Source organism: Panthera leo, chromosome A2 (assembly GCF_018350215.1).
Source record: "Panthera leo isolate Ple1 chromosome A2, P.leo_Ple1_pat1.1, whole genome shotgun sequence".
Lineage (NCBI taxonomy): Eukaryota > Metazoa > Chordata > Mammalia > Carnivora > Felidae > Panthera > Panthera leo.
This window is the reverse complement of record NC_056680.1, coordinates 12,924,500-12,951,664: the sequence shown is the minus strand read 5'-3', so window position 1 is coordinate 12,951,664 and position 27,165 is coordinate 12,924,500. Positions and strand designations below refer to the sequence as shown.

General features: G+C 57.0%; 1 protein-coding gene and 1 non-coding gene across 2 annotated transcripts; one reads left to right on the top strand and one right to left on the bottom strand.

Annotated features, from left to right (window-relative positions):
• Positions 1 to 4,663: 4,663 nt before the first annotated feature.
• On the top strand, positions 4,664 to 4,772 carry LOC122214664. The gene has a single exon (XR_006200043.1). It is a non-coding gene; the product is annotated as a U6 spliceosomal RNA (small nuclear RNA).
• Positions 4,773 to 7,495: 2,723 nt separating this feature from the next.
• On the bottom strand, positions 7,496 to 26,963 carry COLGALT1 (collagen beta(1-O)galactosyltransferase 1). Its single transcript, XM_042928864.1, has 12 exons — positions 26,663 to 26,963; positions 25,029 to 25,139; positions 24,232 to 24,349; positions 20,262 to 20,396; positions 18,455 to 18,659; positions 15,906 to 16,025; positions 11,699 to 11,775; positions 11,507 to 11,613; positions 11,230 to 11,362; positions 10,554 to 10,681; positions 9,462 to 9,668; positions 7,496 to 9,213 (listed from the first exon to the last, which is right to left on the bottom strand). The coding sequence occupies exons 1-12, from the start codon at positions 26,920 to 26,922 to the stop codon at positions 8,946 to 8,948; spliced, it is 1,869 nt and encodes a 622-aa protein (XP_042784798.1). The 5' UTR covers positions 26,923 to 26,963; the 3' UTR covers positions 7,496 to 8,945.
• Between the last annotated feature and the right edge of the window lie 202 nt (positions 26,964 to 27,165).

The following is a 27,165-nucleotide window of genomic DNA, read 5'->3' as shown; positions in this document are numbered from 1 at the left end:
CACGCAGTCCAGGGGGGTTCATTCCTCCACACACCTTCTCTTAGCATGTGATTGCAAATGTGAAATCAAAATGCTGTCTGTTCGTTCGTTTGTTTTAATTCCATCCCGTTGGTCTGGCGTCGGCACAGATGCCCCCATCTCTCTGTAAATACGTGACTTGGAACAAACGTTTAAAACCAACGAGAAGCGGTCATGAATGCATGGTGTTGAGATGTTTTGCACTATTCTGACTTTTTGGTCTCTGTAAAAATATTTTATTAACAGCAGACATTAAAAAAAATAGAAAAAAACGAAAAGCCTCAGACGTGTGGTGGCTTCCTTTCACTCCCGAATCAGCAAAAACAACAACAAAAACAGCCTAGCACTTAACACACACACACACACACACACACACACACACACACGCTGTTGAACACACTTCCCACCCACGAACGCGACTCAAGATATTGCAGAGAAAAGGGGGCGCCTGGGGGGCTCAGTGGGTTAAGCGTCCGACTTCGGCTCTGGTCATGAGCTCGCGGTTCGTGGGTTCGAGCCCCGCATCGGGCTCTGTGCCCGACAGCTCAGAGCCTGGAGCCTGCTTCGGATTCTGGGTCTCCCTCTCTCTCTGACCCTCCCCTGCTCACGCTCTGTCTCTGTCTCTCAAAAATGAATACGCGTTAAAAAAAAAAAAAAAAGGGGGAGGGGGGGCTAACTTAAAAAAAAAAAAGATACTGCAGAGAAGGAAAGAGGCGGGATCTGAACCGAGGACATTCATGCGGTAGCTGTCGCTCTTAGCTCAAGCAAGTTGGGACACCCTCATCTTCAACCTACAGCCCCGTCTGTTGTCCGTTGTTGTTTTTTTCGAACGTAGCAGGTAAGAATCTCATTTCATAAGCTCGCATATGCAGAGAACAAACCCTCCTTTTTCTACAGCTCCTTTCAATTTCTGTTTTGAGCCCCCATCCCACCAGGGGGCAGAAACGGAACCTCACCCAGCTCGGGGTTTCCTGGGTGAATTTGAGGATCCCGCTCTTAAGATCCGGGGTGGCTTCCGCATTTGAGTGGCCAGGGCAGGGGCCCTGAGCTCGGCCACCGGGAGCGGGTTTCCCTGAGTGCTCTGAGCTACCAGGGACAGAAAAAGCTAAAAGCAGGACCTGCAGCGGCGTTACCGAGGCCTGAAGCTCTCCTCCGAGTGCGCCCTCAGGGAGCCTTGCACTTGGGCCGGAAGGCCGGAAGCAGCCTTGGAAGGGGTGGGGGGGGGGGGTTCACACGGGGGAGTATTAGACAGCAGTGAAAATGGCCAAGCTGGAACTGTCTGCGTCATGTCAGAAGACGCAGGCCACCGGGGCCCCTGCAGGTCTTTGCTGACTGCGCCGGGCTGCAAAGCTTCTCTCCTCTCCCCTGACACCCGGGCAGTTTCCATAGCTGGGCACACGGTCTACACAGCGTGTCTTCTGCGTAACTGCTCGCTCGCTCGCTCGCTCCCTGACGGAGGGGGCTGGCTTGCTGGCTGCTCGCTACAAAAGGTGCTCAGCCCTCGGCCCCGTGTCCCTCAGCACGTGGGGTCCATTGTGTCACCCTTGAGGCTTGGGAGCGGGGGCGGGGCGGCGGGGAGGGGCTCACGTTGCTGCTTGTGCTGTGGGAACCGAACGGGCTGGCTCTGGATCGACCGAGTCTTGTAGCCAAGGCCATACCTGTGGGCTCACTCCTGCCCTTCTCTCTGCAGGAGGCTTTTCTCCGACCAAGGACGGGAATAAGTGTTAGCGTGATGCTGACCGAGAAAAACCAAGTCTTGGGGCGCCGGGGTGGCTCAGTCTGTTAAGCCTCCGACTTCAGCTGAGGTCGGGATCTCGCAGTTTGCGGGTTCGAGCCCCGCATCGGGCTCTGTGCTGACAGCTCAGGGCCTGGAGCCTGCTTCGGATTCTGCGGATTCTGCGTCTCCTTCTCTCTCTGCCCCTCCCCTGCCCGCGCTCTGTCTCTCAAAAAAATGAATAAAACGTTAAAAAAAAACACACACACATTAAAAAAAAAAAAAAAAAAAAAGAAAGAAAGAAACCAGCAAGTGTTGATGAGGGTGTGGGGAAGTTGGCACCCGGGTGCCCTGCCGGTAAGAATGGAAGACGGTGCAAGTCGCTGTGCGAGACGATCGGGAGGGCCCTAAAAAGCTGAAAAATACAATTCCCGGGTGAGCCAGGAATTCCGCTTCTGGGAACATTCCCCGAAGAACTGAAAGCAGGGTCTTGAAGAGATATTTGTACCCCCGTGTTCACAGCAGTATGGGTGACAATAGCTAAAACGTGGAAGCAACCCAGCATGTCCATCAAGAGATGAATGGATGAGCAAACCGCAGTCTATCCACATTCTGGAATATTCTTCAGCCTTAAGAAGGAAGGAGGGCCTGACCCAGGCTACGACATGGATGAGCCTTGAGGACACTACGCTGGGTGAAAGAAGCCAGTCACAAAAGGACAAATAAATATGATCCCACTTATAGAAGGTCCCTTGAGTAGCCGAATCTGTAGAGACAGAAAGTAGAATGGGGGGGGGGGCGCCAGGGGCTGGGGGAGGGAGATGGGGGGGGTTCATCTTTAACGGGGACAGAGTTCCAGTTTGGGAAGATGGAGAAGTTCTGGAGGCAGATGGTGGTGACGGCTGCACGACATTGGGAACGTACTAAATGCCACGGGGTTGTACGCTTTCGCCCGGCTAAGTTTATGCTATCTGAGTTTCATCTCAATTTTTATTTATTATTTTTACTTTTTTGATGTTTATTTATTTTTGAGAGAGGGAGAGAGAGAGACAGAGTGTGAGCAGGGGAGGGGCAGAGACAGAGAATCCGAAGCAGGCTCCGGGCTCTGAGCCATCAGCACAGAGCCCGACGCGGGGCTCGAACTCACGAACCGTGAGATCATGACCTGAGCCCAAGTCAGCCGCTCAACGGACTGAGCCACCCCGGCTTCCCTCAATTTTTAACACTAAGAAGAAAAACAGGCAGCTGGGCAGATTGGGGCCCCTGGGCCATGGTTTGCCAACCTCTGACCTAATTAATCCATTATTCGACTTCCCCTCCTGCTTCTCCTCACCTCTCCTAGCCTTGGGCTAAACTTCAGCAACCATCCCCGTGTTCAGCCCACCCGCCCCTGTCACCTGAAGCCCCAGCCCCAACCTCACCCTGTCCTCCTGCTCTGCCCCCAACCCCCCTTAATCTACCCTAATCCCACCCCATTTACCCACACCCTCTCATCACTCCACCTGCCAACCTGCCGGGACCATCCAGGGAACGTAAGTAAGATAACCAGGTTCCTGGAGGGTGTAATCCAATTATGTGATTCATGATCCATGTACGATTCCCTTTCATTACATAATTTATTACACCGCGTGATAATTACTCTGTTCCTAATCCTGCAATTACATATAATAGGCTCCATGATTATGCATCCTACAATTACCCAATCATTCTTACCCTCGCCATAACGTACAGCGGTAAACGAGGAGGACGTGGTGGGTTGACATCAGAACCCGCCCCGATTCCAGCCCCTTTCCAGGCGGAGGCTGCCGAGCTGTCGCCGCGCTCACGGACTTTCCCCGCAGCTGGGCGCGTGCTCAGGTCCACCGACGCAGATGCCTGCGGGAGTCTGGAAGGCCAGAAGAGACCCAGAGCTGTCTTGCTTTTTGCTTCCCCTTCGCTCTGCCAGCTGCCAGGCATGGAAACACCTGCTGTTCTGGAAGGTGCATCCCCTTGTCCGGTGTCAGGCTTGGAGGGCGTCGGAAAGCAGTCGTGGCCGAGGCAAAGGCGGCATTCGATTTCTGGATCACAGATACAGGGTGTGTGCCCAGCGTGGGAGGTTTCAAGGCCCACCTGACTCTCTGCCTTCATTTCGAGGAGCTTCGGTTCCCCTGGTGAGCAAGTTCTGCAGGATCATTCCTGTAGGCCCAGTCCTGGTCCCGCTCCTGGGCACCAAGAGTTGGCAAACTATCCCCACCCCCCGCCCCCCGCCCCCCACCAAATCCAGCCCACTGCCTGTTTTTGTAAATAAAGTTTTATTAGCACATGGCCACGCTCATCCATTTACTCATTCGGTGCAGTCTGCGGCTGCTTTCAGGCTACAGCAGCAGAGTTTCCTCTGTTAAACACTTTCTGTTAAAAGACTGGGTGGCTCAGTCTGTTAAGCGCCCGACTTCAGCTCAGGTCATGATCTCGTGGTTCGTGAGTTCGAGCCCCGCGTCGGGCTCTGTGCCGGCAGCTCGGAGCCTGGAGCCTGCTTCGGATTCTGTGTCTCCCTCTCTGTTCCCGCCACCCCGCCTCCCTCGCTCTCTCTCTCAAAAACAAATAAACATTAAAAAAAAATTTTTAAGACTTCAACTGGTTTTTCAGGGCGCCTGGCTGGCTCAGTCAGTAGAGCATGGGACTCTTGATCTTGGGGCCATGAGTTCAAGCCCCACACTGAGCATATAATTGACTTAAAAAAAAAAAAAAAAGACCTCTTCATTTGTTTCCCACCCTTAATCCTGACTGATATGCTACATTTTTGATACATAATAAGTGATGATACATCCCCAGACCCAGCCGCAATTACAGCATGCTACAGGGGAATGTGGAGGACTGAATAGTGTCCTGTACCAAAGATACCCACGTCCTACTGCCCCGAAAGTGTGAATGGTATTTCAAATGGTAAAAGGAGCGTTCTCTGTGGCAGCCCGTATCCTAAAATTGGGATGATACAGAGAAGATTAGCACGGCCCCTGCACAAGGATGCGCGTAGATGGCAAAAGGAACGTTGCAGACGTAATTAAGGATCTTGAGACGGTGGGAGAGTCTCCTGGATTATCTAAGTGGGCCCTAAAGGCAATCACAAGGCTCCCTGTAAGAGGGATGGAAGAAGGTCAGAGGAAGGAGTAGGAGATGTGATTCAGGAAGTGGCTGTGGGCCAAGGAACGCCCGCGATCTCCAGAAGCTGCAAGAAACAAGGACTTGGATTCTCCCCTAAATCCTCCAGAAGGAAGCGAGCCTTCTGACATCTTGACTGTCCTCAAGTGAAACGGATTCCAGACCTCTGAATATAACTTCTTTTAGAAATTTTTTTCTTAATGTTTATTCATTTCTGAGACAGAGACAGAGCCTGAGTGGGGGAGGGGCAGAGAGAGGGAGACACAGACTCCGAAGCGGGCTCCAGGCTCTGAGCTGTCAGCACAGAACGCGACACGGGGGCTCGAACTCGCAAACCGTGAGATCACGGCCTGAGCTGAAGTCGGTCGCTCAATCGACTGAGCCACCCAGGCGCCCCTCACTTCTTTTTTTTTTTAATTTCTATTCATTTTTGAGAGAGAGAGAGCAGGGAGCGGGCAGAGAGGGGGGTGGGACAGAGGATCCAAAGCGGGCTCCACTGCTGAGAGCAGAGAGCCCAATGCAGGGCTCGAACCCTCAAGATCAGGACCTGAGCCGAAGTCAGAACCTTAACCGACTGAGCCACCCCGGGCGCCCCCTGAATGTACCTTCTGATATATACGCGTTATCTGTGGGAACATGGAAATATACCTATTTCGGAAGGAAGGATAGGATTCTCCTGGAGATTTTATTCAAGATAAAACTGGGATTCCCAGGCGCCACCTCTAAGCTTCTAACCCTTTCAATCTGGCGGCAGAGCCTGAGAATCTATGTTTTAACCAGAGAAATTTCAAAGCAAAGGAAACTTCCCTTCATGCCACACACACACACACAAAAAGACCCTTCTAGAGACTCCTGTCCCCAAGACGCTGAATGGAATGGTGCAGGATTCTCAACCACAGCACTGTGGACTTTTGGGGCCAAAGCAGTCTTTCTCGTGGGGCCGCCCTGCGCATTGTAGGACATTCGGCCGCGTCCCTGGTTTCTACCCACCAGATGCCAGTAACAGCCTCCACCCCCCGTCGTAACCACCAGAGACGTCCCCAGACATCACCAAATGTCCCCGAGGAACAAAAACAGCCAGTTGAGATCCACTGGGTGGATCTGAAAGTAAGATTTAGAAACACCCCGAGTAACCGGAACACCGGAGAAGTGACTCCGAGGTTCCACGAGAGGGGATTGGTTAATACGCTCGCATCACCCGCCTCCGAAAAAACACACGGCGAACGGTCAGGACTTAACGAGAAGAGTGAATATGGCAGGCGCACGAGGAAACACACACACACCCATTCTTCCAGCATTTTCACCTGTATCGACTCACCCAACTGAAGTACGAGCTCCAGCAGGAAGATGTGTCCTACAACACCGCTCTCAGTGGGGCCGGGACGCTCTGGGGCTGGACCGGCCGAGTGCACGGTCCGTCACCATCGCGGAACTTTGAATTTTTTTTTTTCATCGTTTTTTATTTATTTTTGGGACAGAGAGAGACAGAGCATGAACGGGAGAGGGGCAGAGAGAGAGAGGGAGACACAGAATCGGAAACAGGCTCCAGGCTCTGAGCCATCAGCCCAGAGCCTGACGCGGGGCTCGAACTCACGGACCGCGAGATCGTGACCTGGCTGAAGTCGGACGCTTAACCGACTGCGCCACCCAGGTGCCCCACCATCGCGGAACTTTGTACGTGACGACCCAGAAGAGAACTGGTAGACATCTGCACTGATCAGAGTGTCCGCGGTATGTTGTGACATTTCAAAAGGAAATTGCCGAGGGGCACCTGGGCGGCCCAGTCGGTTGGGCCTCCAACTCTCGACTTTGGCTCCGGTCGTGATCTTACAGTGCGTGAGATCGAGCCCTTCATCGGGCTCCGCTGGGGACAGTGCGGGGGGGCCTGTTTGGGATTCTCTCTCTCCCTCTCTCAGCCCCTCCCCTGCTCGCCCGCGTTCTCTCTCTCTCTCTCCCAAAATAATAAACTTAAAAAAAAAAAAAAAGACAATTGCTGAAAAACTGGGTGCAATCTTATCTCATGTTTACGTTCTACTTCTTCCGCGAGGATCACACACTATCTGTTATTTTGTAAAAGGCCTGGGCAGGTGCCCACGCGCTCCAAGGGCTTGAGAATCTTGAGAACCTTTAAGTATTGGACAAAGGAGATCGAAAGGCGGTTGGGTGTGGATAAACGCCCCACCTCCGTCGCCCCTGGGGTGGGACCGCTCTGATGCGGTCTCCTGAGGTCCCCGGTTGCCCAGAGTCAAGCGCTCACTGGCATCCTAATCTCCCGTCCCCACCCCTCCTCGGGGCTTCCTGGAGTCACCTCTCTGACAACTCAAATCCTCATCTTAGGAGTTTCCCGGAGACCCCAAAACACGGCAGCCTGTCTCCTCAATCTGTGGGCGGCGGCAACCCCGCGGTCGACCCCACAGGACACAGGGCACTTGGCCAGCTGTCCCCGGACTATTCCAGGGAAGTTTTATGGGGCTCTCACTATACCCTCACCCGCATTCACTCCACCAGTGGCTTTCTCTCTGGCACCTGGTTTCCTCCCACACGGGCCGGCAGCGGGGCCGGGGAGCGTGATTGTGCACTGGTGGTCAGCAGAGCAGTGGACCAAGAAAAGAACACAGATTTATGTGAAAACCAACCAGGAACATTTAATAAAAAAATAAGCAAGTTATCCAGGACCTGACCCAGTGAGCAGTCGTCCCTCCGAGAGCAAAGTCCTGGCTCTGACATTCATTCCAGGCCAAAGACACAGCAAGCCCTCCGGCCCCCGCTGGGGGACATCCTGCCCAGGCCTCGGGCAGGACCCCCGGGGTGGGGGGCAGCTGAGCCCACGCAAGGCCCCAAACACACAAACAACCCCACCGAAGGCTTGAACACAGGAACCCCACTGCGCAGGCAGGACCCACACGTGGGATGCAGGCCGGGGAGGTCGAGCCAACAGGGGGACGGGTCCAAACAGGAGCAGGGGTGAGCACGGGAGACCCAGCCCCCGTATTCATCCCTTGCCCCCTCCAGGGGGCTGCGTCTAGGGGAGCTTGCATGTGGCCCTGTGGTCCCTGGGACCCGCAGCTGCCCCCGGTGAGGGAAGAGCCACCCTCCCTCCTGGGTGGTGGGGGGGGGGGATTTTGTCTGCACGAGCTTGGGTGACCGGGGTGGGGAGGGGCGGGCAGGGGTCAAACTCAGCCAATCATTCCCCAGTCCCACTGGGAGTCCATGAGGTCTGGTCCACAGCAGGCGTTCAATAAATGCCCGCTGCACAAAGAGACAAAAGACTCGTCTTGTGCATCTCGGTGGCCCGGCACACACGTAGGTGACCCAGTGCCGACCCGGCGAGTGTTACACTGTATGGCTAATGCCTGTAGGTGCTCTTTAGATGGGGTGGGGGGTGGGGGGGGAGGAAACCGATCGAAGCATGAAAAGCACCTTGTTTCTCTTCATCCCCAGCACACAGCAGGCGCTCGATAAAGGCTCTGAGTCAGTGAGAACTTGTCTTTGTGTCACGAGTACCAGGCAGGCACAGAGCGGGTGCTCGGATGTGTTGTTGGAAGAAATGAACGAAAGGGGCCGGTCAATCTCAATATTCCCAGAGCCTAGGATGGTTGGCGCCCAGCCTACAGTAGGCGTTCAATAAATACTTAAATGAATCAAAACAATGCCTGTGAGTCACTAGTGCTGATTCTTGGGGCGGTGGGGGGGAGGGGCGGTCGGTAAAACCTTGACGACTGAATCGATCACTGGCCTACGGAATAACTGCGCCTCGCTCACTGCCGCTAACCCAGAAGCCTGGGACACAGCGGGGACTTCAGGTGTTCGGCCCCTGAAGATAGGAACGTGTCTCGTTCCCATCTGATCCCCCCGGTTCTGGGCCCCGTTCCCGGCATACAGTAGGCACTCCATTAAAGCTGCCTGCGTGCACGTGATTGCTGAACAAGAGCTGGCTGGATACCGCCTTGCGTGGAGGGCCCTCTGCGGCCGGCCAGGGGTCCGCAGGGGCTGGGGGGGGGTGGCCCTTCTGTCCCCGGCCAGCACAAGGAGGCTGGGCCAGCGATGCCTGCTTTGGTGTTTCGGCCGCAGCCCCTCAGAGCTCGTCTCGGGCGGCGCTGTCCAGCGGGGACTGCAGCACGTCTGAGTTCTTGGCCTCGCGACTCAGCGCCTGCTGCTCGCGCATCTTCTGGGATTTGGCACGGTCCCAGTCGGTCTTGACGTGTTCGTTGTTCCACACGACCGAGGTCTCCGTGTCACTCACGTAGCCATCGTCCCCTGTGTAGTGCGTGGGGTAGATGAGCAGGGGCTCCACCGAGAAGGCGCGAAGGTTGCGGGGCGAGAAGTGGGCCTTGTACTCAGACCTGGGGGAGGGCGGCGAGAGGAGAGGCAGCAGTGGGTTGGGAGTAAGGGACAGACTGAGACGGAAGTGGGCAGGGCAGTGGCGGGGGGGGGGGGGGGGGGGGGGGGGGGGGGGGGGGGTGGGGGGGATCACGTGGAGCCGGAGGGTGGGGGTAGCACGGGGGAAGAAGCAGGCAGGGGAAAAGACACACCCTTGGGACAGACACGCGGCAAGAGCCCGACCCGCGTGCCCGCCGCAACCCCCTCTCACACTGGGTGCTTGTCAAACATGACGGGCAGGAACTCATCGACAGGCAGCATCTTGGAGAGCGGCTGGGCCGCCAGCAGCTTGCGGGCGCCTTGCAGGGAGATCACGTAGGCCAGCGTCCAGTAGGAGTAATCGGCCTCCACCAGGTTCCTCACACGGGGCACAGCCTTCTCCGGCCGCTCCACCTGCATCCTCTTCCGGCCCACGTAGCTGGGGTGCAGAGTTAGGGCCCTGTCACCCGCCTCCTTCCCGCCCGCCGGAGGACGCCCAGGGAGCAAATCAGAGACCGAGCGAGCCTCCGTCAGGCCCCGGGGTGGCGGCAGGCGTGGTGTGTTTGGGGAGCGATGGGGAGGCTGGAGTGGCTGGGCCAGGGAGGACCACAGGGGCCGAGGTATGCAGGGAGGAGACTGGGTTTTTCCAAGGGCACTGGGGAGCCACGGGAGGATCTGGAGCTGGGAAGGGAAGGATGTCCTGGACCCTCGCTGAGGCTGAACCACGGGAAGGAGTGGGGCCGGGAGGGAAGCTGCTCTGACTTCACAAGGCTGTGGGGCAGCTGGGCAAGGCGCGGGAATGTGGTGAGGGGTCAGGGACGAAGGGGTACGGCTGCTGCTCCTGTTACAAACATGGTCCACAGTCTGGGGCCTAGAGCCTGCATCAGGGCCCTGCATCCAGCAGGACAGCGACAGAGGGAGGGAAGAAAGGACAGAGGCAGGGAGGGGGATCCAACTGACCTAGAGGAGATTCCAAAGGACTGTTCCAGAAATACGCTGGCCACACCCCACCTCGAGCTGGTCCAAGACCCAGGCTCCCCGGCTATGCCCCCACAGTCCGCCAGGCCCCCAGCTTCTGGGAACACTCCCAAGCCCTGACCACACCCACCCCAGGCCACGCCCCAAGCCCCGGCTGCTCTCAGATCCAGGGAGCGCGGGGCCTCTCCTGCTATACCCCCAAGAGTTGGCTCAGCCTGTTAACTTGCAAAGGCCATCAGACCTACAGGCTCTAGGCCACCCTTCTGAGCTCCAGGCTCCAGCTCCACCCCACCCCAAACTGGGCCCCGGACCACGCCACCAGCCCTGCCCCCACCCCCCGACTCACATGAGGTCCCAGTCCAGACCCTCCCGTTCCACGTCCCGCATGAGGTTCAGCAGGCGCCTCTTGAAGAAGATCTCAAAGCGCAGGTCGTCCTCGAACACAAGCGACTTCCGCAGCCCGCGGTCCACCACCTGAGGGAGGACGCCCTGCCCACGTCACACAAAGACCAAGGCCAGACCCGACCCTGAAGTCAGCTCTGCTTAAAGGCCCCGGGGCAGCCGGAGAGAAGCAAACAGGCACCTTCCTCACCGTCTTTTGGGTTGACCTCCCTCCCTTGGAGGGTGGCCGCCCAGCCCCTGGCACGGGGCTGGCGTTGGTTAATGTCCCTGTGGCCGTCGTTTCTAATTGTAAATGTTGAGCACAGAGACCAGGCTCCGGAGACATTTGACAGCAGCTGGGTGGGAAGAGGCCTCAACTGGGGGCCCTGGGTCTCAGACCCCACCTTCTGTGGGAGCCGGGCTCACCCCTCCCTCCCTAGTCTGTTTTCCCATCTGCACAAAGGAGGGACAACAGCTGCCCCACCCAGGGTTCAGGGGACTTCTGGTGAAGTGGTCACCGGAGAGAGGCCCTGTGTCCCGCTGAAGTTCCGGAAGCCTGCAGGGGGCGCCAGCGATCCCCTCCCGGAGGGGCCAGAAGCCTGAGCACCCGAGGACAGCCCGCCCTCCCCTGCGAGGCCTACCTCCTTCCAGATGTTATAGTGGCTGAGGAAGCAGCCCAGCTCGCCCTTGGTGAGGGGCCGCCCGTGGTAGGGGTCCCGGTAGCCGGGCAGCATCTGGATGCCCAGCGCCTCCACCTGGCTGGTGTTCATGGCTCTGGAGGCAGGGAGCAGGGGTCAGAGGAAGCCCCGCTCGGCCTGCCATCCCGCTGTCAGCCCGCCCCCTCCCACCGTCCGCACCCGCCAGGGAGCAGTCTACACCCGTGCGTGTGGACCCCCCCCCCCCGGGGGTGGGACTCACTTGCCGTCCACGGCCTCCACCAGCCGGCACTCGATCTCCTGCGCCTGCAGCGCCCGCAGCATGCGGTCCCGCCGGTCCTGCCGTCGCTTCAGGTTGATCATGAAGACCTGCGGGCCCGGAGCTTCAGTGGGAGACTCCAGGCCGGGCCCCTGCCGCCACCCCCCGCCCCCGGGGAAGGAAGGCCTGGCTCACCTCGTCAAAGCCCATCTTGTCAGGCGTCCTGGTGGGCACGGAGATGAACCTGGAGGGCTCCGCCGGTGGGTGCTTCACTGTGGGGCGGAGAGAGGCCACGGGGTCGGTGGGGTCCCTCGGGGAGGGGCCGTGGCCTCCTAACAACCTCCCTATCCCAGCCCCTTTGTGACCCCCCCCCCCCCCCCCCCCCCCCCCCCCGTCACCCCAAACTCCTTAGCCTGGCACTGGAGGCTGTGCCTGAGCCAGCTCCACTCACAACTCTGGTGCTAGTCTCTTTCCCCACCCTACTCACTCCAGCTGTCGGCACTGCCCCAAACGCACCCCCTTCCTACCTCAGGACCTTTGCACACGCTGGGCTTCTGCCTGAAACCCCTTTCCTTCCCCCCCCCTCCATCCCCTGAGTTCTAAGACGGCCTCTTGAGTTGGAGCGGGGCACCTCCTCCTGGCTCCCACAACACCTGGGCTTCTGCCATCGAACCCCAATCCTGCAGTCCTACCTCTCTGGTTTCCTGTCTCCCGTGTGCCCCACAGAACAGATACCAGGTCTGTCCACTCACGCTGAGTCCCCAGTGCCCAACGCTTGGTACGCAGCAGGCACTCAATAATTACTCGTAGAACGAGCACAGGAATGATGGCAAGCCGTGTGACGTTGACCTGCCTGGGCCTTGGCTTTCCTCATCTATAAAATGGGACTCTAATAAATAAAAACCACTAACAAAAAATTCTTTAAAATGGGACCCGATTTTAAAAACCTCCTCCTCCCAGAGGTTTCAGGGAAAGATGCCACGAAACGACACATGTTATAGGTTGAACTGTGTCCTCCCCAGTATGTTGGGATCTTTACCCCCCGTACCTCGGAATGTGACCTTATTTGGAGGTAAGGTTTTAAAGACATAGTCAAGTTAAAATAGTGACTGGGATCCTTAGAAACATGGGAACTTTGGTTACAGACGCACGCGCAGAGGACCACAGGAAACGTGCAGGGGGATGGTGACCGTGTGACTGGAGCGCCTACAAGCCAAGCTATGCCAAGAACTTCAGAGTGGCCATGACCACTCCCCTGTCAGCTGCAGTGAACGATGCTCAGACCACGTCCCTGGGGCCCTGTCTTGGCACACCCCTGGTGGTTTCCCTCAGAAGGATCAGATCCGCGGGTGGACGGGGGGTTGGGGAGGCTCCTGCACGCCCACTGGGCTGGCCCAGAGGAGCCCAGCCTCACGGGCAGTGCGGCATCTACAGCCGTCAAGAATACAGGCCCTATATGAGCCTGAGGGACAGACACAGGCCCCTCTGTCTGGGACAGACCTGGGCGAGGCCCAAAGCCAACCTGGGCTCCCCAGGGACACCACATACTGGGGTTTTTTTTTTTTTGCCTGCTGGGGGCCCTACACAGCTCTGACCACCCCCTGCCCTCTTTGGGGGAGCCGGAGACCAAGGGCAAGATGTTGGGGTCTGAGCATCCGGGTGCAAACTCCAGGTGCCTTTCCCTTCTCTTTCGGAGCCTCGGCCCCTCCCCCAGGGCCCAGGCTCCCCTGGCCTGCCTGTGGGGAGTGAGGATCTCCTCTTTATTGCCCGTTCTGGGAAAATGGAGCACAGCGGGCATCCAGAAGGAGCAAAGCCATGCAGCCTTTCCAGAAAGTCACATCACAGTGGTTATAAAAACCTAACACCTTCAGACCCATCATGGGGTGAATAATCGAACTTGCCCAAAGAGAGGTCTGACCTTTGTCCCCAGCTCCTGGGAGGCGGAAGCCCTCTGAACATCCTGCCTGGCAGGACTATCTTTGTTTGCCTGGGCTCTTGGGCCACACCGAGTGGTCTATGCCAACAGTGTGATGTAGGATCTTGCGCCATGTGGAACCAGCTCGCCCTCTGCGAGGACTAGACGTGGAGGTCACCCATGTGGCAGTCAGCCAGGTCCCTGTGAGTCCAGTAAAAACCCTGGACACCGAGGCTCAGGGGAGCACCCGTGGCTGGCAGTACACCATGCGTGTTGTTCACACTTTGGTGCTGGGAAAAGTACAAGCTGTCCACACGACCCCACAGAGAGGGGACGACTGGAAGTTCCATGCATGGAACGCTCCTGGATACCACCCCAGGCACCCCTTCCCTCTGCTGACTGTAATCTGTGTCCTTTCACTCTTAATAAACCGTCACAGCTTCCGGTGAGCCCTGAGTCCTTCTAGCGAATTCTCAGACCCGAGTGTGGTCTCAGGGACCCACGGACTCTGCAACTGGTCTAAGAAGTAAGAGAACTAGTAACACTAGGCAGCAAGGCAGGGGACGAGCCTCCGCTGCATCCAGCAGCCATGGCGGCACCGGCGGGACGCTGGGCGGACGACCTGGTACTTGAGAGAGGCACGCGGGGCGATTCCACTTCCGGAAGCACCAGGCAGCCCAAACCCATCCGCTGAGGAAACGGGCGGTGGGAGGGCCAGGGGAAGGCCAGGGCCCGGGCTGTGGCTGGTGACAGGATACAAAAGCGATCATCACCCGCACACACACAACTCCCATCGCCCCCGTGTTGTTAAAGCTCAACGGACAGGACTTATATGGAGCAAGGTTTACGGGGCCGACAGGGAGAGATGCCGCGTAGTCCGGGGGCGGGGGCGGGGCGGCGGGGAAAGGAAGCAAGTCTCCGGGTTCCCCATACTCAGGGGCCTCGCGGAGCTTTTCTGCAAGTCTGAAGCTTCGCCGTAAGACAGACCTGAATGCGTGGGGAAAAAAAATCACACGCACAGCCTGGGTCCAAGCGCCCACGCGTGGACACGTGGTTTTCACTCAGACCAGAAAGAAGGATTTGCACCAACACCTGAAACCTCCAGCCCCTCCTGCCTTTCGTTCCATATGCTTTGCTCTGGCCCCTGAGAAACGGGGAAATATTCGCCCCTCTGTCATTTTCGGTTTCTAACAGCAGCGCGAATGGTTTCCTGACCGGAGAGAACACTGGAAATATTTGTGAAACTTTAAACTAGGAAAACTACGGAAGCCTCGGAGATATTTCTCAGGGTCTAGTCGCCAGTGGGAGTTGGTGACAAGCAGAGATCTACCTCCTGTGACTGCAGTCTGGTGGGGTTTGCTGGGCCGGGTGTGGGCATCCGTCCCAGACGCTCAGATTTTATGCGGGGGGCGGGGGGGGGGTCTTCAGCCTGGTCACCTTGCAGCCTCCAGATGTCACCTCCAAATACTCAGAAGTTGCCCCAGAAGGCAGGGTGCCATTCCACCTTCAGCCACCAGGGGGTGCCACAGACAGAACTTTCTAGAGCGTGGGCACAGTGGGAAAGGAGCCCCAGAGCTGGGCTCTTCCCTGTCTGTGCGGTGGGAGGAGTGGCCATGCCGCCTCAGAGGCTGTCTTGGGGGAGTGTGTGGCCAGCACAGGGCGAGGCCCCCGTGGAGGTGGACAGTGTCTCACTGCTGGCTGCTCCGGAGATCCCCCAGCTGCTCAAACCACCAGGAGGGCAGCTCAGCCCTGCGTGCCTGTCCCACCTCAGGGGCCCACCGGAGGGACAGCTGGCGTAACAGTTTATGGATTGATGTGTATATGTACACACATATTAGAAAGACGTGAGCTTGCAACTATGATACAAATACCTTTTTAAAATAAATCTATTCAAGTGGGGGAAATAAAAGCATTCATGTAAGAGAAATACGAGACAAAGAATGGTGGGCCTGGGGGTTGGCAGGGGTACGGATGAGGAAACGGCTCAAGATGACTCACAGTGTCCCAGACGCTACCATGCACATGAAGGTCTATCAGTGAAAACCTGCTGCCCCTGGGCTCCCACACCCTCCATGGCTCCCGCCTGCCACCGGGGAAAAAGGCCTGTTCCTCAGCTTGGTGTCTGAGGCCACTGCCCCGGCCCCGCCTGCCAGCTCTGCCCAGCTCACCACCTCGATTTCTGCCCCGTCAACCTTGGCTGTTCGCTGGGCTCACGTCCCCTCCAGCCTCCCGGCCTTTGCGAGGGCTGATCCTCCGGCTGCAATCTTCTTCCTGGCTAACTCCCGTCCACCCTGCATCTCCATGCCACCTCTTCCCGGAAGCCCACCCCGACCGCTCTCGGGAGGCTGCGCACAGCTACCTGCAAGCTGTTCGTGCCGGGCACCCCCTGCCCCCAGCCAAGGGACTGGCGTGCGGCAGACGCTCGCGTCGGGGGATGGGTGCGAGGTGGCGGAGAAAGGGAGGTGACTTGGGCGCGGGTGGACTCACCCATGACCTCCAGCTGCACGTGCATGAAGCTCTCGGCCTCATCCTGGAGGCTGCTGTGCGCCCGCAGCGGCACTGGCAGGAAGCCATATACCTCCTTGTTGCAGACGTACATCTGGACCTCTGGGGCCGGGGAAACAACAATCAGAAATGCAAACGGCGGGGCTCCGGGGTGGCTCAGCCGGTTGGGCGTCCGACTTCGGCTCGGGTCGTGATCTCGCGGTCCGTGGGTTCGAGTCCCGCGTCAGGCTCTGTGCTGAGAGCTCAGAGCTTGAAGCCTGCTTCGGATGCTGTGCCTCCCTCCGTCTTTCTCTACCCCTCCCCTGCTCGCGCTCTGTCTCTCTCTCTCTCTCAAAAATAAATAAACGTTAAAACGAATTATTTAAAAAAAAAAAAAAAAAGCAAGTGGAAATGGTGTGAAGCCGCAGGGCCCCGGGCGGGGCTGGATCCGAGACAGGTCCCGCCGCTCCTGGCAACCAGCAGAGGCTCCTGAGTTCCCCATCTGGGGCCAGGAGCCAGAGGAGGGGCTCACGCTGCCGGGCAAGCCCATGACAAACTCCAGAGCTGTTAACAGGCGCCTTGCGCGGCCACGGACTCAGTCCCCGCAGGATTCCGTGACAAACCAAACCGCAAAACAGCGGGTGGACCCCACCAGATGCACCCTTATGCACAGAAAGGGGCTGCAGCTGAACAAAACATTAGTTACATCAGAGCCGCCTGCATTCGCCCTTTTCTGAGTGGTTTACATCTTTGTATCTTGTGTAATCTTTTTTTTTTTTCCCTTAAAAAAAAAAAAAAAACCCGGTGAAAATGATTTTTCGTTTTAACTGGTTAAACTTTTTCTGTGAAGGGCCAGATGGTCAATATTTACGCTTGGGGGCCAGATAGTTCTGTCTGAATGACTCAGTTGCCGTTGGAACGCGAAAGCGGCCATAAATGATGCTTAAATGGATGGGCGTGGCTGTGTGCCGCTGAAACTTTATTTATAGGCCCTGAAATATGAATTTTATATGATTTTCAGATGTCACAGAATATTCTTGTTCTTTTCATTTTTTCCAATTCAGATGACCAACTATATACTTCTTATATATATTTGGACTTTGTTCACAGTTTCTGGCTCATGGTTCCCCAAACCCGTGGAATTTCCTAAATGTTGAGAGCTTAAAAGTGTCTTTTATGTTAAGAAATGCCTTTTGAGAAGCATTTAAAGAGGACCTCCCCAACACACACACACACACACACACGCGCGCGCGCGCACACACACACACACACACACACACACACACACACACACTGATTGCCAGGGGAATCAACCACGAATAGAAGGTTGGATTCTTCAGTCCCACCCCTCCGACCTCTGGGGAGAGGAGAGAGGTAGAGGCTGAATCACCAAGAGCCAACGATTCAATCAACTGCGTCTATGTCACGGAAGCTTCCATAGAAACCCAACAGGATGGGGTTCAGAGAGCTTCCGGGGTGGTAAACACGGGGAGATGTGGGGAGAGCAGTGCACGTGGAGAGGAGAGGAAGCTCGGCGCCCCTTCCCACGTACCTGGCCCTGGGCGTCTCCTCTACATGGCCGCTCCCGGGTTCTATCCTTTTATAATAAATCAGTAATCTAGTGAGTCGATGGGTTTCCTGAATTCTGTGAGCCGCTCTGGCAAATTAACGGTGAGACCGTGGGTTGGTGGCTGGCATGTGAAGTCGGGGGCCGGGGGGGAGGGGGCAGTCTTGTAGGACCGAGCCCTCAACCTGTGGAATCTGACGCTATCTCTGGGTAGACAGTGTCAGAACGGAGTTGAATTATAGGACACACTGCTGGTGTCCGAGAATTGCTTGTTGGACAACACGCCCCCCCACCCCCGCCCCGCACACATACATGATGCAGGTGGGTCCAGGAACCAAAGGCATTCTTAGCTCGTGGCTATAGGAAAACAGATGGGCCATAGTTGGCCGCACGGTGGTTTTAAAAATACGACAGGTCAGCTATGGTTGGCTGTGTTCTCTCTCTCTTTAAAATGTTTTTTGGTGGGGGGGGCGTCTGGGTGGCTCAGTCGGTTATGTGTCCGACTTCAGCTCAGGTCATGATCTCCCCGTTTGTGGGTTCAAGCCCCACGTCGGGCTCTGTGCTGACAGCTCGGAGCCTGGAGACTGCTTTGGATTCTGCGTCTCCCTCTCTCTGCCCCTTTCCCACTTCCTCTCTGTCCCTCAAAAAATAAATGCTAAAAAATTTTTTTTAAAAATTTTTCCCCCTAATTGTACAGTTAGGGAACAATTATGCTCAGCTACAGAAAACTGGGAGAACACAGGAGAATATCAAGATGGGAATGACCCTCAATAAAGAGGTCTTAAACACCTGGGGAGTGAAGCGCCCCAGCAAAGCTGGGGCTGGAAAATAGGTAGGTCCTGAGGCTATCGCCTGACACCTGGCTACAGCCACACCCGAAGCCATCCCTGCATCCTGCAGCTCTGGTTCTGTGAACCTTCTGTGGGCTCGGCACCGTCCCAATGAACCGGACGCCCCAGTGACGGCCCACTCCCTGCGGGCTCACCTGCTTGCTTGCAGGAGAAGGCAAAGACGATGATGTCATCAAAGGACCAGGTGTAGTCGGGGTGAGGAGGGTAGAATGCCAAGTTCCTGGATGCCGCCTTCCGCAGGTCGATCAGGAAGGTCGAGTGCACCATGGGAACCGCAAAGCAGCCCTGACGGTCCCGCTTGCGGATGGGGATGTAGGCAGGGGTGCGTTTGTAGTAGCCCTGCAGGGAGAGGGGCAGGGTGCGGGGGTCCCTAAAGGTGAGGCGGGGGGGCCTGGGACAACGGGAGGCATGGAACAACTCGGAGAGCAAGACCCAGATGCCAGCCTCTGGCCGCAGTGGGTATTCGCTGAGTGCAGAGCTCTGGGTGCGGTCAGGCCTCATCTGCACCCCACCCCCCACCAGAACCTCGGCCACCCGGGGGTGGGGGTGGCAGATAAGGGAAGGGAAGCGGCTGTCCACCTCCACGCTTCAGATCAGGAGGGAGCCACTGGGGGGGCTCAGTCGCTTGGGCGTCCAACCTGGACTCTGGACTTCGGCTCAGGTCACGATCTCACGGTTCGTGAGTTCGAACCCCAGGTGGGGCTTTGCACGGATAGCGCAGAGCCTGCGCTGCATTCTCTGTTTTCCTCTCTCTCTGCCCCTCCCCTGCTAGCACTCTCCCTCTCAAAAATAAAGAAAGATTAAAAAATTAGAAAAAAAAAAAAAAAGAAGAAGAAAGACAGGAGACATTAGGGAAGGAGGAAATCAGAAAGTCAAGAAAGGGCTGGATCTTTGTGATCCTTTGATTTACGCTGGACAACTTCAAGGAAGTTGGGGGGGGAAATCTTCTAGAAAAGATGACTTAACAGTCGGAGGTTGGTCTCTCTCTTCGTCATACCTTTACAAACTGTAATTCTTAGAGTGTAACATTCAGGTTTCTACGACATATTTTTAACAAATAGAAACCATGAAATTGTTCACTTTAAAATGGTGAGTTTGGGGCGCCTGGGTAGCTGTTGGTTAAGCGTCTGACTCTTGATTTCAGCTCAGGTCATGATCTCACAGTTTGTGGGTTCGAGTCCCACGTCAGGCTCCATGCTGGCAGTGCAGAGCCTGCTTGGGATACTCCCTCCCTCTGCCTCCCCTGTTCGCTCTCTCTCTCTCAAAATAAATAAAAATAAACAAACAAAGCTGAGTTTTATGTTATGTGAATCACCCAACAATTAAAAAGACAGGCAGAGTCAAGAGGGGTCCCGGCTCCAGCCACCAAACCCCATTCCGCTGGCATGGTCCCCACTCCAGCACCTACCCTTTCACTCCCCCTGGAGTTGCCTGCAACCCCAGCCTCAACCCTGGGGTGGGACTTGTGGCCCAGGCTTGGTCAATCCGAACCTGGCATTTTCCTGGCTTCAGTAACTGGCTCAGGTGTAGGAGGAGACTAGACAGGGACCAAAGTGGACTTTGGCCAGATGGTGCTGGGATCATGCCTCAAGAGTCTGAAAATGAAGCCACCCAAAGGATGGAGGAAGACAGGAATGCTGTTTGAATACCTAGATCAAGCGGTGCCTGAAGTCCTATCCTGGCACTGCCCCTTCCTAGCTGTGTGAGCTTAGGCAAGTCAACTCCTCTCTGTGTTTCTATTTCTGCTTCAGTAACTGGGAAGAGGGTGGGGAGGAGAGGGCACAATCACAGCCCCTCCCCAGAGGGGCTACTTAAGGATTATCACAATGATGTTGTGAGATGCTCACATGAGGTGGTATGATAAGTTAGACTCTAGCCACAGCCCCCAGTTGCTCACCCCTCCCACCCCCGGCCCACACCCTACCCCAGAAGCCCCCTGACCTGGGAAGTCATCCCACACCAGAAGTTGGAGTACGCAGCCCGCGAATCCAGCATCGGGGCCACCACGGTCTTATTCTCGGCGATGAGGAGGCTCAGTGTGTCAGGGTTGAGGATCAGGTTGTCTGCATCCACAAACTGCAAAACACCCGATACAGCATCAGCATGCGTCACGGGACCGACCTGGGCTGGGCCACGGCTCTGAACAGCCAGAGCCCTACAGGGGAGGGGCATCTGGGGATCCCGGAGCAGCAGAGGGGGCCCTGGAAGCCACATGGTTCCTCAAGCGACAAGCCAAGTCATGCTCATACGATACACTACGCGGCAAGAGAAGGGACAGACCACACAGCACAAAGCAACATAAATGGGTCCCAGATGTAGCACTGGCAACTTTCAAAACGGGCAGCGCTGGAGGACGAGGACAGTCAGAGCAGAGGCCACCTCTGTGCGGGGAGGAACACACGCTTTTCCTAACGTCAATTAGATGCTGATAAAAAGCGTATAAAAATCAGACCTTCGCATAAGCCTTTTTTTTTTCCCTTTAATGCCTCGAATGTTGGGATAAAACGATGGTAACTTCCTTGCTGCGGCACCAGATGAAATCTACCAGCCCGGGAACAGCGTCACCATGGGGGGGGGGGGAGGGGTGCCTGCTGGTCCCCCCACCCCAAACCACGCGTCACCAACACTCTCCAGCAAGGCCACGCCAGGATGCTCACCACAGTGTTATTTATCACACAACCCGGGGACGACCCAAGAGCCTGGTGGTGGCGGACCAGCCAGGGGGGTTCGGGCCGCGTCCCACCGCGGAGTGAGCCAAGACGGCTGGGAATCGCGCCGCAGAAAACGATCAGGTAAGGGTGGTCCTGTCCACCGGGGATACGCAGGTCACGATGCGATTCCACAGTCCGAGGCGTGCTCCAGGACAACGGGGAACAGGGATGAGACATTTGCACACCCAGGTTCCCCGTGGCATTGGCCACAGCAGCCAAACGGCGGAAATGACCCAAGTGTCCGTCGATGGCAGAAGGGATGAACAAAACGTGGTCCATCCGTTCAAGGAACATGACTCAGCCACAAAAAGGACTAGAGTTCTGGCACACGCTACCACATGGATGGGCCTTGAGAACATGGTGCACGGTGAAGGACGCCAGACACAAAAGGCCACCTGGTGTTATGATTCATTTACATGAAATGTCCAGAACGGGCGCATCTATAGACACAGAAAGCAGACTGGTGGGTGCCAGGGGCTGGGGGACGAGGAGTGGGGAGTGATTGCTCATGGGGACAGGGTCTCCTTCTGGGGTGCTGGGAATGTTCTGGAACTGGACAGAGGTTGTGGTTGCACAACATAATGAATGTACTAAATGCCGCTGAGTTGTCCGCTTTAAAACAGTTAATTTTATGTTATGTAAATTGCACCTCAATTAGAAAACACAGAAAAGCAGCCAGAAAGTGAGTCTCCCTGGGAGGTAAGATTATAAGGTTTGCTTGGTTTTTTTCTTTCCTAAGTTTCTTATTTTTTTCTTGTGTATTTTCACACCAGTAACACCTACATCGCTTGCAAAAGGAGGAAAAAAGAAGGTCCTTTTCTTCTCCTTCCTTCCTCCCTCCCTCCCTCCCTCCCTCCCTCCCTCTCTCTCTCTCTCTCTCTTTCTTTCTTTCTTTCTTTCTAAAGAGGTCCTTTTCATAACAATTTTAAAACACCGGACAAAGGGGTCCACATCCCAGTATGGATTTCCAAAGGCCCCAGTCACAGAAAGACACTGGTATGCCGAAAGCGGCTTTGAGTTTTAAACTAACACACTGAGTTCCGCCCAAGTTTGCTGAGGGAGAGAAGTGCAAGCCAGCCAGCCTCGAACCTGGGGAAGCAGACAAGGTGGCTCTGTGCTAGATGGTTCCAGGAGGGGCCAGTCTCCTCTCTGCACCTCACTGGTTCCGAGACTCCACCCAGCACGTGGTCACCTACCTCTCTGAGCCTCCACCTTCCCGTCTGTAAATGGGCTGATAAGACATCAACCTACAGGGCTCCCAGGAGGAGTCTGTTCTTTTTTTTTTTTTCCCCCGTTTAAGAAAAGAAAAAGTAATTTATAAAGGGTGTTCCATTCTTTCTCCTCCACCCTCTCTGCAGAGCTCAGGTCAGGGACATGGGGTCCTCCTGGCACCCTCACATCTAGTCCCCGAACAGAGCCTGTCCCCTCAGCCTGAAAAAGCATCCCCAATCCATTTGCAGTCACTCCCCACTCCTCCTGCTCCATATTGGCCTCTACCCTGGCCTCCTGCTAACCCCATTCCTGCCCCAACAGACCCTGCTTCCCCATGGGGGAAGCCACGGGGCTTCTGAAAATCATAAATCAGAACACAGTTCTCCTGTGCTCACATACCCTCCATGGCTCCCCATTACCCTCAAAGTAAAAACGAAATCTCTCCCTTGGTCTGCGTAGTCTGGCCCCCACCCACCACTCCAGGACCGCCTCCATCACCCCTCCAGCCACACCGGTCTCCTTGCCAGTGCCTGTATGCCCCACGCTTGTGCCCTACTCTGTTCCCTCTGCCTCAGACACTCCCTCAGTATCCCCCCGGAGGCCGGCTTCCTTCTTCCTTCGGATCCACTGCCAGGGTCCCCTCCTAAGGGAGGCCCCCAACCCTGCTCACTCATCACAACACCCTGATTATGCCATCTGTTGTGGACTGAACGGGGGCCCCCAGAAAACGATATGTTGAAATTCTGACCCCTGGTGACCTGTGACTGTGATCTTAATAGGGTCCTTGCACATGTAAGTAAGATGTAGGTTAAGATGGGGTCAGACTGGAGTAGGGTGGGCTCTAAATTCAATGACTAACGGCCTGATAAGAAGAGACAGAGAGAGGAGTCCGTGTGACCCCAGAGGCAGACAACAGAGCGATGTGGCCACAAGCCAAGGAACATGCGGAGCCCCCACAAGCTGGAAGAAGTGAGGAAGGACCCTCCCCTAGAGCCTTCAGAGAGAGCAGAGCCCCGCGGACACCTTGACTTCAGACTTCTGGTCTCCAGAACCGCGTGACAATAAACTTCCGTCATTTTAAGCCCCCCCCCCCCACCCAGTGCGGGCTACTTTGTCACCGTAGCCCCAGGACACTGATCCGCCACCAGCTGCCTTTGTACGATCGCAGCACTGGCTGCCTTTCAGTATGTCCTCACTCAGTTTCATTTTCTGGTCACGTCCGCCTTTCCGGGGACGCTAAGAAGGCAGGGTGCAGCCCGTGCTGACCCTCACCGTGTCCTCGGGGTCCGGCCCGCGGACGGAAGGCAGGGGACAGGCTCACAGACGTCTGCCCACTAAGTAAATAAGGAAGGTGCAGACCGCAGCTCAGGGCCCGGCGTGTAGATGGAGACCAACCACAGGTACGTCAGGCTGGCACGAGTGCACTCAGCCTCCACGGGGAGCCAGGCCCAGCCTTCAGTGCCGTCCACCCCCACCCGCACCAGGGGGGAGATCACGTCCAGATCAAGGGGATGGGCTGACGGGGCTCGCAGGCCTGTGGGGAGATACCTTAACATCACTGCACTTGCGCCTGAACCGTCCCTCCCTCCAGAGGCAACGGCCGGCCCAGAAGGAAGTGAAAGTCAGGCCCCATCGCCAGTGCCCCCCAGCCCCCCACCGCATCCTCTAGCTTCTCGGAATTCGCCCAGAGGATGTTATCCTCGGGTGTGCAGGAGGGGCAATAAAAAGGAGACGGCCCAAGGGTCCCACCACAGGGGACGGTTAGGAACACAACCTGATGACTAAGAGCCCAGGGGGCCCTGCACTGAATCCCAGCAACTCTGCGACCCAGCTGTGTCACCTCTGACAACTCACTCCCCCTCTCAGAGCCTGTTTCCCTCCGTGAACGGGGGTGGGGTTAAAGTTGGTCTGTACAGCCCACTGCTCCGGCCTCCCTTGGCCACCCAGACCTCCCCCGCCATCTGGGGGCGGCTGGCCGAGAAACTCACCAGGATGTAATCGGCCCACATGTCCCGGGCAGATTTCAGGGCTGCCTGGCGCAACTTCATAACGTGCTCGTAGCGCGAGTCGGACCAGTGTTTGGGGCCCTCCTCGTCCGGGTAGGACCTGCAGAGAGGCAGCTGTGCTGTGGGAAGCGTGGGGCACCATCGCAACCCAGGGGGCAGTGGTCAGAGAGGGCTTCCTGGAGGGGGGGATGTGTGGGCTGGATCTGAAGGCTGCGAGGAAGCAAGAGGAGAAAACTGGGGGAGGAGGCCCAGGGCCAGCTGCAGAGGAGGAAGAAAGCCCTGGAGATGGGGGTCGGGGGCCTCTATGCCTTGCAGGGTCATTCCTGAGGGTAAGAGGAGCCGCAGAAGTAAACTTGCAGCCTGTCCTCCCAGACTGCAATCTGGTCTGGGCAGCAGACGGGTTAAGAAAAAAAACCTGAAAGGATTAAAGAAACCAGGGGTCAGCACTGCCCAGGGGATCATGGGGAAGCTAAGCAGTAGAGCTGGTGCCAGGGCACAGAGGGACACTGGGGACAAAGCAGTAGGTGTCCCCACCACCAGGAGGACAAGGGCCCAAGGGAACTGCGGGGAAGAGAATGTCTGGGGCAAAGGTCCAGCTGGAGGATTACGGCCCATTGAAGCTGAAGGCGGATCAGAGCAGCCAAGGCCAGCCCTTAAGGCTGCAGAGCTGGGACAATGGGGAATCAGGAAAGGTGTGTGAATAAGGGCGCAGCCCAGTCCGGCTGTTGGGGCGTCGGGGGAGGGGGGTGGGGGGCATCCGGGCAGAAGCCGAAGCTCACCTGGGCTCCTCTGCCGGCCGCCACTCCACAGAGTGGTACCAACTCTTTACAGCCACCAGCCATTCCCGCAGCACAGCCGACGTATTGTCTGAGTTGTGGTCCGTGGCCACCCTGCGGGCAGAGCAGGACAGGCAGCGTGAGGCCGGGGACAGTGAGGCAGGGCAGACCACCGGGGCAGCAGGGCAACAACAGACTCCAGACCCCAAGCCAGCCTCCCACTAGCTTATAGCCCCGGGCAAGACGCTTCCCCCCTCGCTGCCTGTTTCCTCATCTGAAATACAGGTGAGGGAGGACTGGACCCACTTCCCCGGGCTGCAGAGGGGATCAAACGAGCTCATTCTGGAAAAACACGTCAGACGTCATTAGTTCTATTGAGCATCTAGGATCTTATAACCACCCCAAGTACTAAATAGGTACAATTTAGTTTTACCATGTTTTCAAAGTTTATTCATTTATTTTGTGTGCGAGAGAGAGAGAGAGGGAAAGAGAGAGCCCCAAGCAGGCTCCACTGTCAGCACAGAGCCAGAGGGGGGACTCGAACCCACGAACCCATGGGAACCCATGAGATCATGACTGGAGCCAAAATCAAGAGCCGGACACTTAACTGACTGAGCCACCCAGGCGCCCCTGTGCAATTTAATTTTAAAATGTATCCAGTATATCACAGACCCTCACCCCCCCCCCCCCAATTGTCTCTTATGAGCAACACCACCTTATAGTGGGCTGTGGTTACTTATTAATTCAACAAACATTTCTTGGATTATCCAGGCCACGCAATCTGGGGTGGAGGAGCGAGAGCCATTTAAGAGTTCAGATTAACCATAAAGATGAGAGCTATCCCCCCACCAAAAAAAAAAAAATGTTATGAAGTCGCCAACAACAGCAGTGATGATTAGTAATGCCAACATAAGCATAAGAGTAACGGTCACAGCTCTGGCCCATCGGGCACCAAATCAGAGATGCCAGGCACAAGGGCTTCACGGGCACCAAATCAGAGATGCCAGGCGCAAGGGCTTCGCAGGCATTAACTGGTTAATTTTCTGAGATGGACCCAACCGCAGTGACATTAACGCCCCCCATTAACTGAGGCAGGAGGCGGGAAGTCACCAGCCAGGCAGAACTCTGCCCCATTCCCCTGCCACGAAAGAGTCACTTCCCCCTTTGGCCACTAGGGTCCGGTAACCCACCCACCCACGCTGGTTAGAGGGCAGGGAATCTGACTCCGGCTGGGTTCGGGATCCAAGGCAGCAGGAGCCGTGAGGTCTTTCTGTTAGCGGAAGTGCCGTGTGGGCCGCGGGGACCCCGGGTTCCCCTTCTTTGGGGCTGTGGGTGCTCCGAAGCGGGTTTGAGGGTTAGTCCCAGGCAGAGCGGCCCAGCCCTGGGCTGGGCGCGAGGGGTCCCGGATCTGCAGAGCGCGGTCGGTCAGTCCTAATGCGGCGGGGAAGAGACAGGGGGAGGGGCGGGACGGCAAAAGCAAAGGGCCCGCGCGCCCGGCCCGCCCCGAAGAGGGAAGCCAGCGGGGGCCACGCGTGGGTCCGGTCCGGCCCGCCCCGCCCGGTGCCGGGGCAGCAGGCAGCGCGTGGCGTGGAGCCGCCCGAATGGGGGCAAGCAGGCCGGGCGGGGGCCGAGCTCACCACAGCGCCGTGCGCTCCCGCGGGTGCCGCAGCCGCTCGAGCGCGCCCAGCGTGGCGGGCAGCGCGTGGGCCGCGTTGCGCGCCAGCAGCGCGATGAGGACTCGCGGCGCCTGCAGCGGCGACTCCGGGCTCCAGCGCTCCTCGGGGAAGTAGGCGGCGGCGCCCGGCGGGCCCCCCGGGGGCGGCAGCGCCAGCAGCAGCAGCAGCAGCACCGGGCGCGGCCGCCAGCCCCGCCTGCACGCGCGTGGGGCCTTCGCCATCGCGCCACGCGTCGCCTTTAAGCCGTTTTTTCTGCCGGCGGACGCCGACCGCGCCTTGAAGAGGCCAGTGGGGGGCCCCGCCCTGCCGCGCGCCTTAAAGGGGAGGAGCGCCTGGAGTGAATCAGCCGTCTGGGCCCGTTTCCCAGGCCCCGCCCTCAGGACGGCCTTAAAGGCACAGAGAGCCCGGAGCCTTCCAATCTGACGTGACTCTCGTGCCTTCAAGGTGCCGGAGCTCAGGACAAG

Excerpts from the sequence above, each read along its gene's own strand:
- COLGALT1 (XM_042928864.1), bottom strand. The coding sequence starts at position 26,922 with ATGGCGAAGGCCCCACGCGCGTGCAGGCGGGGCTGGCGGCCGCGCCCG. Across the intron at positions 18,660-20,261 it reads GGTGTGGGATGACTTCCCAG|GGCTACTACAAACGCACCCC; the intron begins GTCAGGGGGCTT and ends CTCTCCCTGCAG. Across the intron at positions 10,682-11,229 it reads ACTATAACATCTGGAAGGAG|GTGGTGGACCGCGGGCTGCG; the intron begins GTAGGCCTCGCA and ends GTCCTCCCTCAG.